Here is a 15,209-nt window from a genome sequence, read left to right on the forward strand (position 1 = left end):
GGATGCCAGTACATTTCACATGCGCGAGATTCGGCATAAATACCATGACTGCACCTGGGCTCTTCAGCTGCACACTGCTAGCTAGGGCATAACCACCTATGGTAAACTAACATACGCAAACAGCGACAAACGTCGGTAAGCCCCTGCATATCAGCAATACTGACTGGCAACTACCAGCTGCTATTAGAGCCGACCAACAGGCCACAGCAGGGACACCGATGAGCTCGCCCACAGACGCACGAACAATCTCCCAACACTCCCTCACACTGTGCCTCCGGTATATGAACTATCGGACACAAGACCTGTTGCAGGTTGCAGGACGCTGAACGAGGACTCTGTACCAGCACCCAGCGCCAGCCGCCGAGCAGCACAAACGCACAACGTCAAGGTTTCGACGTGCATGATACCCACTACTAACAAAGCCTATCCTTGCACAACCTATCGCAGGCAGCAAGACAACCGCTACTGCTCTTGCCGCCCGACCTAACTTTCGCAGAGGTTTTTTTCCCTTGGCTCTTTTTTTCCTCTGCCCTTCAAACCGCTACCCTTCGTCAGATTTCGACCAATCTATCTCCAGATGAGCGCGTATTAATGGTTAATCCTAACCACACGTACGCAAACATCGCAGTACCCACATCCTGCGACACCTCACTTTAGTGAATACTAACCCTTATGCAGAGATGGCAGTAGACCTTTTGTGTTGGCCATCATGCCGGTGTGGGCGTGGAGGGGCTCCACCTCATTAAAAAAAAAAAAAAAAAAAAAAAAAAAAAAAAAAAAAAAAAAAAAAAAAAAAAAAAAAAAAAATGGCTCTTCAGTAGTTGTGTACTCACCTGATGATGGCCGGACGTCTCTGGGCCGAAATATCGTGGCAGAATGTCGACGGGATCTGGCTGCATACCCGGAAATTATTAGAAGAATATGTATCTATTTCTGAAGTGTCATATCAATTGGAACTCAATGAAATACTAGTGAAATGTAAAACAATTTTCTGTCATGATTTTGGCTGAGTGCGGTAATATGATTGCAACCACTATCTACAATTAGAAATAAGTACTACAATAGATGCAGTCATAACATTTTAGTCAGAGTTAATTGTTGGAAATGAGAGGAAATATAATGAGACTTAAAGAAAAAAGAGTGTCACAAATGGATATACCCAACGAGATCCAATTAACACCGTGTACGAGGAAAAAAAAAAGTGTTATCAAAAATCTATTCATGAATCTTTTTACAAAATTCCTTCATTCACCTTCAAAGTACTCTCTATTAGATGCAATCCATTTGTCTTTTTTCCATCCGTTTGGAGCACATCCGGAAGTCTTCAAGTTAAATCATATAGTGCCCTTTGCAAAGCTGTTTTTACTGCCTCCACATCATCATAGCACTTTTCTTTAAACATTCTTTGCATTTGCAGGAATAGGAGAAAGTCGCCTGGGGTCGGTTTGACGAATACAGAGGGTGGGGAATGAGAGACCATTCCTGAGATGCCAAATAGTGGCTCACTTGTAAGGCCATGTGTGCAGGGACCTTGTTGTGATGAATTAACTAGTCACCTGATCACTAAAGCTCTGTGTATTTCCTCTGTAAATCCTCTCACAGACATCTTAAAACTTCCACTCAGAATTCACTGGCGCAAGCTCCACCTCATACCTGTCTCTGTCAAAATTTGGTCAATCATGAAACAACAGTCCCCATCGATTTTTTGGTAGATTTTTTCAAGGTTTTCCTTGTTTTGCAACATTGCAGGGCATCCGCACTGAGGCTGGTCTTTAGTGCTCATCTCAACATGTTGAAAGCACTCAAACCAGTTGAAACCTTGTGCGCAGCTCACAGCCTCAAGGATTTGGTGGATCTCCACCGCTGATTTTTTAAGCAGGAAACAAAATTTCACACACACACACTTTTTGTTCTTTTAAAAGTTGCCTTAATGCCTTCGCAAATGGAACACACCAACAGGCAGAGGAACACGATAAAAATGGCTCTGAGCACTACGGGACTTAACATCTGAGGTCATCAGTCCCCTACCACGATAGAACACCTACACACTGACATCATCTGCACACTTGTGTGTGAAGGTCTCTACTAACCCCATCTAGCAGGATAACTCTGTACTGTGTCTATGAATAGCAGCACCCTCTCAGTCCAGTTCTTTTGGTCCCACCTCGTATATAACTGCAACTTGCTATTCTACACTGATATGCAAGCAACTAGTAGATAAGTTGTTTTGCATGAACTCCATGTTCACACACAATCTGATGCCATGTGAATTTTACCTTTGAGAGTTCATAAAGGATCGTGTGTGTATGCCTCCACTACTAGCGGATCTACCCAACTTTGGAAACAGCATTGTTGCAACAATTACTCCAAACACACTGATAAAGGTTTGGGAAGAACTCACGTTTCGACTTGATGTTTGACAAGTAGTACTCACATACAACAGTTGTAAGGAAAACTGTTTGAGTTGCTCTTTCATTTTATATATTATTTATAATTGTAAATTGAATTTAATTTTTTTTTTACAAAGCCTTAAACCCTGTTTACTCATTTTGAAACAACCTGTACATTTTTGTACCATATATGTACTCGTCTGTCTTCTTTTTACTAACTTGTTCAGTGTTACTTTGCTGTCACAAAATGTCACATACTTCAATGCAAATCATAAGTATTGTGTGTACCTAAAAAGAATTCAGTACTTGTGGAAGATATAAATCTTGAATTTCAATTTATGACATAGAAAACAAACACAACTTATGTTCATAACTAGAACAACTTTTATTCTTGTCTAATAATTACAGGCAGACCACTACCTGAGCACCGACTGTTAAGTAAGTTTATTTTCTTTTATAAATGTGCTCTAGTTGTTAACTTTAGTGACAATGAACATGTATGCTATTTCAAGTATATCACGATGTGATTTGTCAAGAACCTCACAAATTGATAAAGAAATGTGACACACTAATAAGTCATGCTTTCAGTGTACATGTGATGAGGGTTAGACTCTGGTGAAGAGTGTGATGGAAAGGACTTCAGAGAAGCCAGTCATTAAAAGTCTATAACTAACCAAAGTGTTAAACATGAAGTGGAAAAAACAAAAGAGGAGTTGTGGTGGGCAAGGTGAGCTCAATGCAGGAGGGGGGGGGGGGGGGGGGGCAAAAAAGAGAAGGTGCCCTATGGGATGGAGGAGAAGACAAAAACCATGACTCCAGCAGGGAGGAAGGCTCAGGAGGTGAGTCTGGGGATAGCAGAGATGGAGGTGGTCCCCCATCCATGGGTGTAGTTGGTTGTGATGGTGGGCCACCAGTCTGTCCTCCATACGCAGCACGAAGACTCGCCAAACCTACTAGCTGTCGATGACCAGCAGAATGCAGCATTTACCATGATGAAAAGCGTGAGCCAGGATGTGGGTCCCCAGCATGCAGTGTGGTGATGGAAGTGACCTAGGCAGGTGTGAGTTAGGCAGCATGGGGTGCACCACCATGCGTGACTGGCACAACTTTCGCCAGAGTTGTTCATTTTATTAATAGTGTGGCCGCCAACAATATAAAACGCAAGGCGAGTCTGGCTTTAGTAAGAGAACGAATCCGTTTTACGCGTCGTGAGTTAGACGCTGTCGCCAGGAATTTATATTATTTACATCTGAAGATTGCAGCAAGATGTTCTTCCCTTAGTTGGGACTGGATTGACTGTGTATCCTGGGCCAAGGCAGACTGGGCTCACAGGGACAGTACGAACAGGCAAAGTGCGAAGTTTAGCCAACTCGTAACACGAAAGCCGCAAGAAGCTATCTCTGGACGATCCGTGGTGAACCTCACGGTGAAATCTTTTGACGATGCGACGATGTCAGTGCTTGCGAAAGGCTTAAACTTCGCTCCTACACCTGCCTCACTGCCTTTAACGGATTTCATCAGTTCCATTGAGGAAGCCATTAGACGTCTCCCTGTGGATTCTGCAGACGAAATTCGACGTGAATCTTGCCGAACGTTGTTGAAATGTGCGCCACAACGGAGTAACATCTCGCCAGCTGAAAGAGCTGCTCTCCGCAGCCTGAGAGAAGATACTAGCACAGTCGTACTGCCTGCGGATAAGGGTAACGCCACAGTTCTTCTGACAAGAGAAGCCTACAACGAGAAGATATATTGTCAGCTAAATGATTCTACGTACCGTAGAATTGAAAAGGACCCAACAAGCCGAATATCAAGGAAGACTACTACCCTTTTGAACGACTGTTCTCTACCTGAAGACGTTATCAAGAGACTGAGACCACACAATGCAGTACCACCAAGACTCTACGGTCTTCCGAAGATACACAAGGATGGTGCCCCACTACGATTAATAGTGAGTAATATTGGTGCTGCGACCTATTCTACAGCAAAATATCTGGCCTCATTACTAAAGCCGTATGTGGGTAAGTGTTGCCACCATATACGTAATTCCGAGGATTTTGTCAGTCGCTTGAAGGAAGTTAAGCTTAGCAGCTCGGATTTATTAGTCAGCTTTGATGTGGTCTCACTTTTTACCAAAGTGCCTTTAATGGAATCATTACATCTTATTGGTAACTTATTCAGTGCAGAAATGACGGCCTTGTTTGAACATATACTCTCCTCAACGTACTTTTTATTCAATGACGAATTCTTTGAACAAACAGACGGCGTCGCCATGGGGAGCCCTTTGTCGCCTGTGGTAGCTAATCTCTTTATGGAGGACTTTGAGGAGAAAGCACTTGAGTCTGCTGTTTTAAAGCCTACGGTCTTCTGGCGGTACGTAGATGATACTTTTGCTGTATGGCCTCATGGCAGACAGGAACTGGAGAAATTCCTTCATCACTTAAACTCATTACATGAGAACATCAAATTTACGATGGAGATTGAAAAAGAGGGCACTTTACCATTTCTAGACGTGCTAGTACGCCGTAAAAATGATGGGTCATTAGGACATTCTGTGTACAGGAAAGCGAGTCACACAGATCTGTATCTCCAGGCGTCAAGCTGCCATCACCCAGCACAAACAGCCGGTATTCTCAGTACCTTAATACATCGAGCGCATATAATATCGGATGATGAAAACCTCCACGCAGAATTAGAACACTTGGAGAAGGTTTTCAAAGAGAATGGCTACACTTCTCGCCAAATAAGGAAGGCCATGCGCAACTATCATAACAAGAAGCAACGCACTGAGGACGCAGATGACGACTTTAAATCAACTGCATTCCTTCCATACACCGGGAATGTGTCGTCGAAAATAGGCCGATCACTGAAGAAAAATAAAATCAAGGTTATCTTCCGTCCACCAGCAAAGAACCGGGCCCTGGTTGGATCCGTTAAAGACGATTTACAACTGAAGAAAGCAGGCGTCTACAAAATTCCCTGTGAATGTGGCTCTGCATATATAGGCCAGACGACAAGAACTGTCCATGAACGATGTATAGAACATGAAAGATACACCCGTCTGCGGCAACCGTCAAAATCGGCAGTAGCAGAGCACTGTATTTCATTGGGACATTCAATGGAATACAATGTAACAAAATTTTATCCTCGGTTTCCGGTTTTTGGGATTCCGTAATCAAGGAATCAGTGGAAATACGTCTTGCCAATAATCTTATAAATCATGACAACGGCTTTCAGCTGGATAAAAATTGGAATCCTGTTATTAAAATTATTCAATCACAGCGGAATCGACAGTGTCATTCGATACTCAATGACTAGATGAACCTTTATTTCCACCACCGAGGGCAGCACGTACAACTCGGCTATGCTGTGCATGTCAACACCTGACGCATGCGCTGTAGGATGCCAGTACATTTCACATGCGCGAGATTCGGCATAAATACCATGACTGCACCTGGGCTCTTCAGCTGCACACTGCTAGCTAGGGCATAACCACCTATGGTAAACTAACATACGCAAACAGCGACAAACGTCGGTAAGCCCCTGCATATCAGCAATACTGACTGGCAACTACCAGCTGCTATTAGAGCCGACCAACAGGCCACAGCAGGGACACCGATGAGCTCGCCCACAGACGCACGAACAATCTCCCAACACTCCCTCACACTGTGCCTCCGGTATATGAACTATCGGACACAAGACCTGTTGCAGGTTGCAGGACGCTGAACGAGGACTCTGTACCAGCACCCAGCGCCAGCCGCCGAACAGCACAAACGCACAACGTCAAGGTTTCGACGTGCATGATACCCACTACTAACAAAGCCTATCCTTGCACAACCTATCGCAGGCAGCAAGACAACCGCTACTGCTCTTGCCGCCCGACCTAACTTTCGCAGAGGTTTTTTTCCCTTGGCTCTTTTTTTCCTCTGCCCTTCAAACCGCTACCCTTCGTCAGATTTCGACCAATCTATCTCCAGATGAGCGCGTATTAATGGTTAATCCTAACCACACGTACGCAAACATCGCAGTACCCACATCCTGCGACACCTCACTTTAGTGAATACTAACCCTTATGCAGAGATGGCAGTAGACCTTTTGTGTTGGCCATCATGCCGGTGTGGGCGTGGAGGGGCTCCACCTCATTAAAAAAAAAAAAAAAAAAAAAAAAAAAATGGCTCTTCAGTAGTTGTGTACTCACCTGATGATGGCCGGACGTCTCTGGGCCGAAATATCGTGGCAGAATGTCGACGGGATCTGGCTGCATACCCGGAAATTATTAGAAGAATATGTATCTATTTCTGAAGTGTCATATCAATTGGAACTCAATGAAATACTAGTGAAATGTAAAACAATTTTCTGTCATGATTTTGGCTGAGTGCGGTAATATGATTGCAACCACTATCTACAATTAGAAATAAGTACTACAATAGATGCAGTCATAACATTTTAGTCAGAGTTAATTGTTGGAAATGAGAGGAAATATAATGAGACTTAAAGAAAAAAGAGTGTCATAAATGGATATACCCAACGAGATCCAATTAACACCGTGTACGAGGAAAAAAAAAAGTGTTATCAAAAATCTATTCATGAATCTTTTTACAAAATTCCTTCACTCACCTTCAAAGTACTCTCTATTAGATGCAATCCATTTGTCTTTTTTCCATCCGTTTGGAGCACATCCGGAAGTCTTCAAGTTAAATCATATAGTGCCCTTTGCAAAGCTGTTTTTACTGCCTCCACATCATCATAGCACTTTTCTTTAAACATTCTTTGCATTTGCAGGAATAGGAGAAAGTCGCCTGGGGTCGGTTTGACGAATACAGAGGGTGGGGAATGAGAGACCATTCCTGAGATGCCAAATAGTGGCTCACTTGTAAGGCCATGTGTGCAGGGACCTTGTTGTGATGAATTAACTAGTCACCTGATCACTAAAGCTCTGTGTATTTCCTCTGTAAATCCTCTCACAGACATCTTAAAACTTCCACTCAGAATTCACTGGCGCAAGCTCCACCTCATACCTGTCTCTGTCAAAATTTGGTCAATCATGAAACAACAGTCCCCATCGATTTTTTGGTAGATTTTTTCAAGGTTTTCCTTGTTTTGCAACATTGCAGGGCATCCGCACTGAGGCTGGTCTTTAGTGCTCATCTCAACATGTTGAAAGCACTCAAACCAGTTGAAACCTTGTGCGCAGCTCACAGCCTCAAGGATTTGGTGGATCTCCACCGCTGATTTTTTAAGCAGGAAACAAAATTTCACACACACACACTTTTTGTTCTTTTAAAAGTTGCCTTAATGCCTTCGCAAATGGAACACACCAACAGGCAGAGGAACACGATAGAAATGGCTCTGAGCACTACGGGACTTAACATCTGAGGTCATCAGTCCCCTACCACGATAGAACACCTACACACTGACATCATCTGCACACTTGTGTGTGAAGGTCTCTACTAACCCCATCTAGCAGGATAACTCTGTACTGTGTCTATGAATAGCAGCACCCTCTCAGTCCAGTTCTTTTGGTCCCACCTCGTATATAACTGCAACTTGCTATTCTACACTGATATGCAAGCAACTAGTAGATAAGTTGTTTTGCATGAACTCCATGTTCACACACAATCTGATGCCATGTGAATTTTACCTTTGAGAGTTCATAAAGGATCGTGTGTGTATGCCTCCACTACTAGCGGATCTACCCAACTTTGGAAACAGCATTGTTGCAACAATTACTCCAAACACACTGATAAAGGTTTGGGAAGAACTCACGTTTCGACTTGATGTTTGACAAGTAGTACTCACATACAACAGTTGTAAGGAAAACTGTTTGAGTTGCTCTTTCATTTTATATATTATTTATAATTGTAAATTGAATTTAATTTTTTTTTTACAAAGCCTTAAACCCTGTTTACTCATTTTGAAACAACCTGTACATTTTTGTACCATATATGTACTCGTCTGTCTTCTTTTTACTAACTTGTTCAGTGTTACTTTGCTGTCACAAAATGTCACATACTTCAATGCAAATCATAAGTATTGTGTGTACCTAAAAAGAATTCAGTACTTGTGGAAGATATAAATCTTGAATTTCAATTTATGACATAGAAAACAAACACAACTTATGTTCATAACTAGAACAACTTTTATTCTTGTCTAATAATTACAGGCAGACCACTACCTGAGCACCGACTGTTAAGTAAGTTTATTTTCTTTTATAAATGTGCTCTAGTTGTTAACTTTAGTGACAATGAACATGTATGCTATTTCAAGTATATCACGATGTGATTTGTCAAGAACCTCACAAATTGATAAAGAAATGTGACACACTAATAAGTCATGCTTTCAGTGTACATGTGATGAGGGTTAGACTCTGGTGAAGAGTGTGATGGAAAGGACTTCAGAGAAGCCAGTCATTAAAAGTCTATAACTAACCAAAGTGTTAAACATGAAGTGGAAAAAACAAAAGAGGAGTTGTGGTGGGCAAGGTGAGCTCAATGCAGGAGGGGGGGGGGGGGGGGGCAAAAAAGAGAAGGTGCCCTATGGGATGGAGGAGAAGACAAAAACCATGACTCCAGCAGGGAGGAAGGCTCAGGAGGTGAGTCTGGGGATAGCAGAGATGGAGGTGGTCCCCCATCCATGGGTGTAGTTGGTTGTGATGGTGGGCCACCAGTCTGTCCTCCATACGCAGCACGAAGACTCGCCAAACCTACTAGCTGTCGATGACCAGCAGAATGCAGCATTTACCATGATGAAAAGCGTGAGCCAGGATGTGGGTCCCCAGCATGCAGTGTGGTGATGGAAGTGACCTAGGCAGGTGTGAGTTAGGCAGCATGGGGTGCACCACCATGCGTGACTGGCACAAGTGCAGAAGTTCAACCAGGTTCTTCTGGCCAATCAGCATGGACCTGTAAGAACTGAAACAACACCAGTGCACCAGGCCATCTCTGATGTATTTCTTCGTTTGGGGTTTGAAAGCCCTTATAAAGATTTCTACCTTTCATACAGCTGAAGGTGGAATAGGGCCATTCTGATGTGGTGGGTACGATGTTCCACACAAAAATCTTGAACAGTCTGTGAGATGAACTGGGGGCCATTGTCCATCACCAGGGCCTGGGGAAGCATTCTAGGGAGAAGATAGGGACGAGGGCCTGCATCATCAATTCCATTGTCATGAAATGGCAGTTTACAATGTGTGAAAACTGACAATAGACATCTGTTACATTCAACCAATATCCATCCAGAAAGGACTGTGGAATCTAGGTGGAAGGTTTGTATGGCTGTGATGGATCTGGACACAGTGATCAACATTGCTGTGATACAGCCTGGTGATCTACACACGAGACAAGCAGCAATTAAATGTTCAATCTCTTGATCAACCAGTGGCCATTAGATGTGTTGGCAAGCCAGCACCTTCATCCTTGAAGCCCTCTGGTGACCTTCATTGCAAGAGACAGGGGGCGTTCCTCCTGAGAGTCAGTCTATGGAGCAGCACAAAATAATTATGGATGGTATCTGATATCCGAGCTGGAAGCAATTCCAGCAACTCCCTCTGGATATACTGTTGCATCTGGTGGAGAACAGGATCTGACACGACTGAGTGAGCAATGAAGTAGTTCTTAATAAGGAATCCATTTACAACTGTAAAGCGCATGCTGGATGCTGGAAACGTCTCGCTGTCAGTGTAAATTAATATAGTTTGTGTGGAAGTGTGTGTAGTGATATAACAACTGAACATCAAAATGGAGGCACACAGATGGACACTAACCGAAAAAAGCCGCCTATACTGTCACAAGCCAGCACCTAGAATTATGCTAGCAATAATGATGTAACTTCTTGGAATCATCTGAAGATGAACCTGAAAAGGTTCGAAAACCATTTCATGGAATAAAACATAATTATTCAAAAAAGTGACTGATTGCAGTTTTGTATAATTTATTTACATGCAGTATACAGTCACAGTTCTAAAATATCTGTAATGGATAAGCATAATCCATTATATATGTAACTGTTTGCAAAACTATAACTTTCATTCATAAATCAATGACTATTGTGTGCACAATGGCCAGCACCAGCTGCTGCTGCGAGGGCCTTGGCTACTGGCTGGCATCTCAACATTCTTTGTTGTAGTGAAGAAAACTTGGCACTGGACAGATCTGACTTTGCTAAGTGGCTGTGTACCTGGCCGGTACCTCCATATAGCTCACACAGAACTGCTGAAACATCAGAATCTGATGTATAAGCACTCTTCTGCTCAGCCTCGCCTCACACTTTAGTAGTGACAAGGAAAGTGAAACTCTGGTTGGTTATGCCACAGTAGTTTGAACAAAATATTCATCACTGATTGAAAACTCACTGTTAATGATTAAAGGATAGACTGGTTACTACTATATATGGAATCACATCTTCACCGATTGATAGGTTTGGGTGACTGAAGAATCATCATATTATCACCCCCCTCCCCCAACACACACTCAACATTTTTAGTATACTTGTGAAATGTAGAAGACAATCACGTAAACCCAGAAATCTAAGCTTGACTTTTACAAGCTAACTGCAGTTAATTACTTTAGTTTTGGAGTAAGAGATTTGAGTGCTGCACTGGCAATGGTAGCCATAGATTTATCCATGGTTGATTCTAGCTGTAAACAGATGACCCTTAAATAATAACTTATTGCACTGGAGGAAAAAAAATCCCTAAGACACGAATAAGGAACTAAAAGCCCTTATAGAATTTTTTTTTTTTTACTTGATACATTACCCAATAAAATTAACTTCGCTGGCTTATATTTGTTGAGAACCTCTTGAGTTATGAACAGTCCTAAGTAACTGGAAATAAGATGTGAAGGAATTGTAAACAGGTGTTGAAGTATGCTGAATGTTGCACAAGTGTATTCATAGTTCGAACATTGTAAAACTCCTCAAGGATGTGGAATACTGGAGCAAATGGCTAATACTAGTATGAAGTAACCTCACCAAAAACACTGCAGTGGACTGAATAAGTATATAAGAAGAATTAGTTGTTTATTCTGTCTGAACATCTGCAATGTTTGAGTTGTTGAATATTAACGGGTACATACAATTGAGAATAGCTAACAAATGCCCTGTAGTACATGCTGTTTAGTTACGACAGGGTTCAGGTGTCTCAAGGTCGTTGATGTAGTGATGAGTAGCAACAGGTTGCTGTTGTCATTGTGGGAAATACATGGTATTCTCTGCTGTAAGTTTCAATTTGTGTAATGACCTGTAATGGGCTCTAGCACAGCATATACAAATTTATCACGTAAAATAAAGTCTATTACTACTTCTACACCAATACTGGACAAGCCAAGTTACAATGTGTGTGGGAGTGTTGTTAATTGCTTGTGTACCACAGTCATTTCCAACTTTCTGGTTCCAGTTAACAAACAGTGACAGAATGGATGACTGTTGGTAAGTCTCCATGTAAGTGTGAATCTAACAAATTTAATCTTCAAGGTCTTTTCCTAGGACCAAGCAAAATATTGATTGATTCTCCTATGAACATACACTCTCATTATTTCAGCCGTAAACTACATCATGATGCAAAAGTGTCTCTTGTAGTAACCACCTCCATGTTACTCTCGTGCTTACTACACAAACCCCCAACGAAACACGCAGTTCTTTTTTTAATCTTTCAGCTTACCACTTTTGCACTGGAAAAGCCAAGTGATTGGAGCAGGGATTTATTTGATATTATAAATGTCTTATCTGAAAATTACCCTGAGCAGTTAATAAGAGAACAAACTCATGACGGTAGGGTCTTAGATCAACTTACAATTTTTTGGCTGTGTTAGAAAGCTGCTCTTAAATCTGAGAGAGCTTTGCAGCAAATTTAAATATAGCCACAGCCTTGCAGACAAAAAAAACCAACTTAAATAAAAAAGAACTATGCATGAAGCATTCCCGAATCCAAAAGTAAAATTCTTTTTACCGATCTGATAGTAAATTGTAAGATGATTTGGTATTAAGTTAAATCGGTAAACAGATCACAGCCACTTGTCCATCACACAGTAACCACACTGGCAATGAAATGGAAGATGAAAGAGGGAAGCCTGAATTACTGGACCTAATGACATATCTAAACAAATCTCCATAAAGCATGAAAATCAATTTGCTCCTTCTCTAACAGCAATCTATCGTAGGTCACCAGAAGAATTAGGCATACAAAGTGATTGGAAAAATGTGAACATCATTCCTTTTCAAGAAGAGTTATCTAACAGAAGCACTCAACTATAGTCCTGTGCCACTGATGTCAGTGTGTTGTAGGATTTTGATATGATTCATGCTTGTGTATTATGACCCTTTGAAAACTGAAAATCTCCTCTGTTGGTATCAAAATGGAATCAACAAACAATGATTATGTGAAATCCAGCTCATTCCATTACAGGCCTTGTGGATTAACTTGTGGTTAACATCTAATGTGCTATTTACCTTGTCATATCATGCTCATTTACTTCAGCAGACACTATTGATATTTGCTTAAAACGTATAAGCCCTTAAGAGATTACAAAATTCATCAGCTCACTAAAAGGTAGTGATTCTGCTGGTCAGATGATTTCTAAACTGGTCCAAAACTGGCTCACAGAGATATGCAATTGTTCGTATTTTTCCCTTTCAAACACGCAAAAATGACTTGCTGTGCTGGTGCCATAAGTACTCTGGTGCTAAGGTATTCCATAAGCTTCCATCTGACATAATGAAAAAAATTAAGAATCCCAATTAAAATAAATAAATAAATACATATCACATCAGGCTCTCTACAGTTTGTATGATTATCTATACTGAAGCTTTCCATTACCTGCTTTGTAAGCAGGAGTGTTCACCGTACGCCGGCAAGACAGATAGTAGTGTATTCGTAACAGCATTCAGTATTTACAGATATAGGAAACTATTTTCTATGAAAATTACTTACATATTTAAGTAAGTATTAAGCTACAAAAAGATGATAAACCGTAGCTGTTGAATAAAGATGAGGAAAATGTAATTTTTTCAGAGTAGCAGCTTTTCTTCAATTTTTTGGGTAACTTTTAGCAAGGTTAAGGAAGAATAGTATTAAGCAGTACAGTGATAATCATTATTAATAAAGTTTACACACTAACTAACTTTCTGTGTTCTGCTTCGCTTTTGATGGCAATGCTCCTCATCAGTCAAGTTCTCATTCTTGATGGGATCTACACAACACAGTGGATGGATGAATGAATATCAATGAAAGAGTTACAACAAGAGTCACTGTACAAGTACTTATGGTCCTAGGCATTTTATAGGCTGGCCCAAGGTGTTGATACATTATGTAAATTTAATCACGCTAGCGACATGATGATATTTCCCCGTAAACGATTAAGAATGAACTATGACCTCGGTCTTCCTTTAAACAATGAATAAGCACGGCTAGGTTAATCTTTTGAACTGCCTGAGACTTCACTATCAACAGACTACAGCACAGAAATTCTGAACCTTGCAGAAGAAGCTCGCAAACTGGTGAAAAGAACAATTTTACAGTTCCTTAGTTTAAATTGGTAGGCCGTAATCGATGCGTACTGTAATTTAAAAAACTGTCTAAAACTGTGCCGCAGTCTGCACGCGACTAAAATCCTTTCTCACTATTCTATGAAACGCAGGTGCTGAAGAATTCTACATACTCTGTAGCACTTTCTTTCCGTTGACATGCATAACAGAAATGTAAACGACTTTAGGTCGTCGAAGAATTATTTCAAACTGCAAAGTAAACAATAATAAACATTGGCACAAAAACAGGCAACCCTTCCCTACAGTCAAACAGCCAAAGTTCTCACGGACTGAAGATGAATCTCTCAATCGGCGCCGGAAAGATGTGTTGATTACTTACAATGCATTCATTCAACTGCAAAACTCAACAACTGTTGTTTATTTAACAAGTGGGCTATGTTGCACACCTTGGTTGTTATCGTTGATAAAGATATTGTTGCTGTCTACAAATATTTGGCTGCAGTAAAACAAATGACGCCTGCAAAATTTGGTGTCAAGAAACAGCTGATCGTGTGTTGAACGCTGCGACGCACAGAAGCGAATTTATTTTTAGCGTAATGGTGTCGTGATGTGTTGGGAGGGAGCGTGCCAGCTAAAATCTGAGAGTAAAAACTGTTTGTTCCAAACAAAGATAATTCGCAAAGGAAATTGTTTACGGTATTCTACATGTTTGTTGCTCAGAACTTGACACTGCAGTTTTAGACAACTGAAAGTGTTTAGAGAAAACGAAAGTAGCATAATAATGAAAGGTAGGAAAAGCGTGTTTCGAGATGTTTTTCATCAGCCATACGACGATAAAACAAGAATAAAGTTATACAACAGCAGCAAAGGTTGGTGTCTAGTAAGAGGCATGTCATCATGGATTGATTGTTGATCTATTTTTACATCGCTACCTATTTGAAGAAAATGAAACAACAGTACTAGATGTAAATGCAGTGGTCTGTGTTCATTTCCTTATAGTAATTGGATTTTGAGCTTAGTAAAATGACTACGAATATAGGGATAGCAACAGGAACACCACTGTAAGATCTGACTCACTTTGGTTGCAGACAGAGCTATTTACTAAACAAAAAAAAAGTATCAAATGAAATTAGCTATCCAATGAATAGGGAAATCCCCCCCCCCCCCCCTCTTCGCAGTAACTGCTGACATTAAGTATCGGCAGCTGCTAAATAGTGAATTTCAAAGGACCCACATAAAGTTTGATGTTAGCAAACGATTAGCTGTCATGGGGACAGCAATGGAAAATGATGTATTGATCGAAAAAAAATTAAACTATCAAGTCCCTATATGAAGCAATAA

General features: G+C 41.1%; 1 protein-coding gene across 2 annotated transcripts in view; it reads left to right on the forward strand.

The window, feature by feature from the left end:
• Window positions 1-14,338: 14,338 nt before the first annotated feature.
• LOC124715119 (DDB1- and CUL4-associated factor 6-like) overlaps window positions 14,339-15,209 on the forward strand; it is a 185,413-nt gene continuing 184,542 nt past the window's right edge. For both annotated transcript variants that reach the window (XM_047243075.1, XM_047243077.1), the window contains exon 1: window positions 14,339-14,737. In XM_047243075.1, coding sequence (XP_047099031.1) covers window positions 14,650-14,737 — 88 coding nt within the window. In that variant the 5' untranslated portion in view covers window positions 14,339-14,649. The remainder of the gene's footprint in view (window positions 14,738-15,209) is intronic.

This window comes from Schistocerca piceifrons, chromosome 1 (assembly GCF_021461385.2).
Source record: "Schistocerca piceifrons isolate TAMUIC-IGC-003096 chromosome 1, iqSchPice1.1, whole genome shotgun sequence".
In the NCBI taxonomy this organism is placed as follows: Eukaryota; Metazoa; Arthropoda; class Insecta; order Orthoptera; family Acrididae; genus Schistocerca; species Schistocerca piceifrons.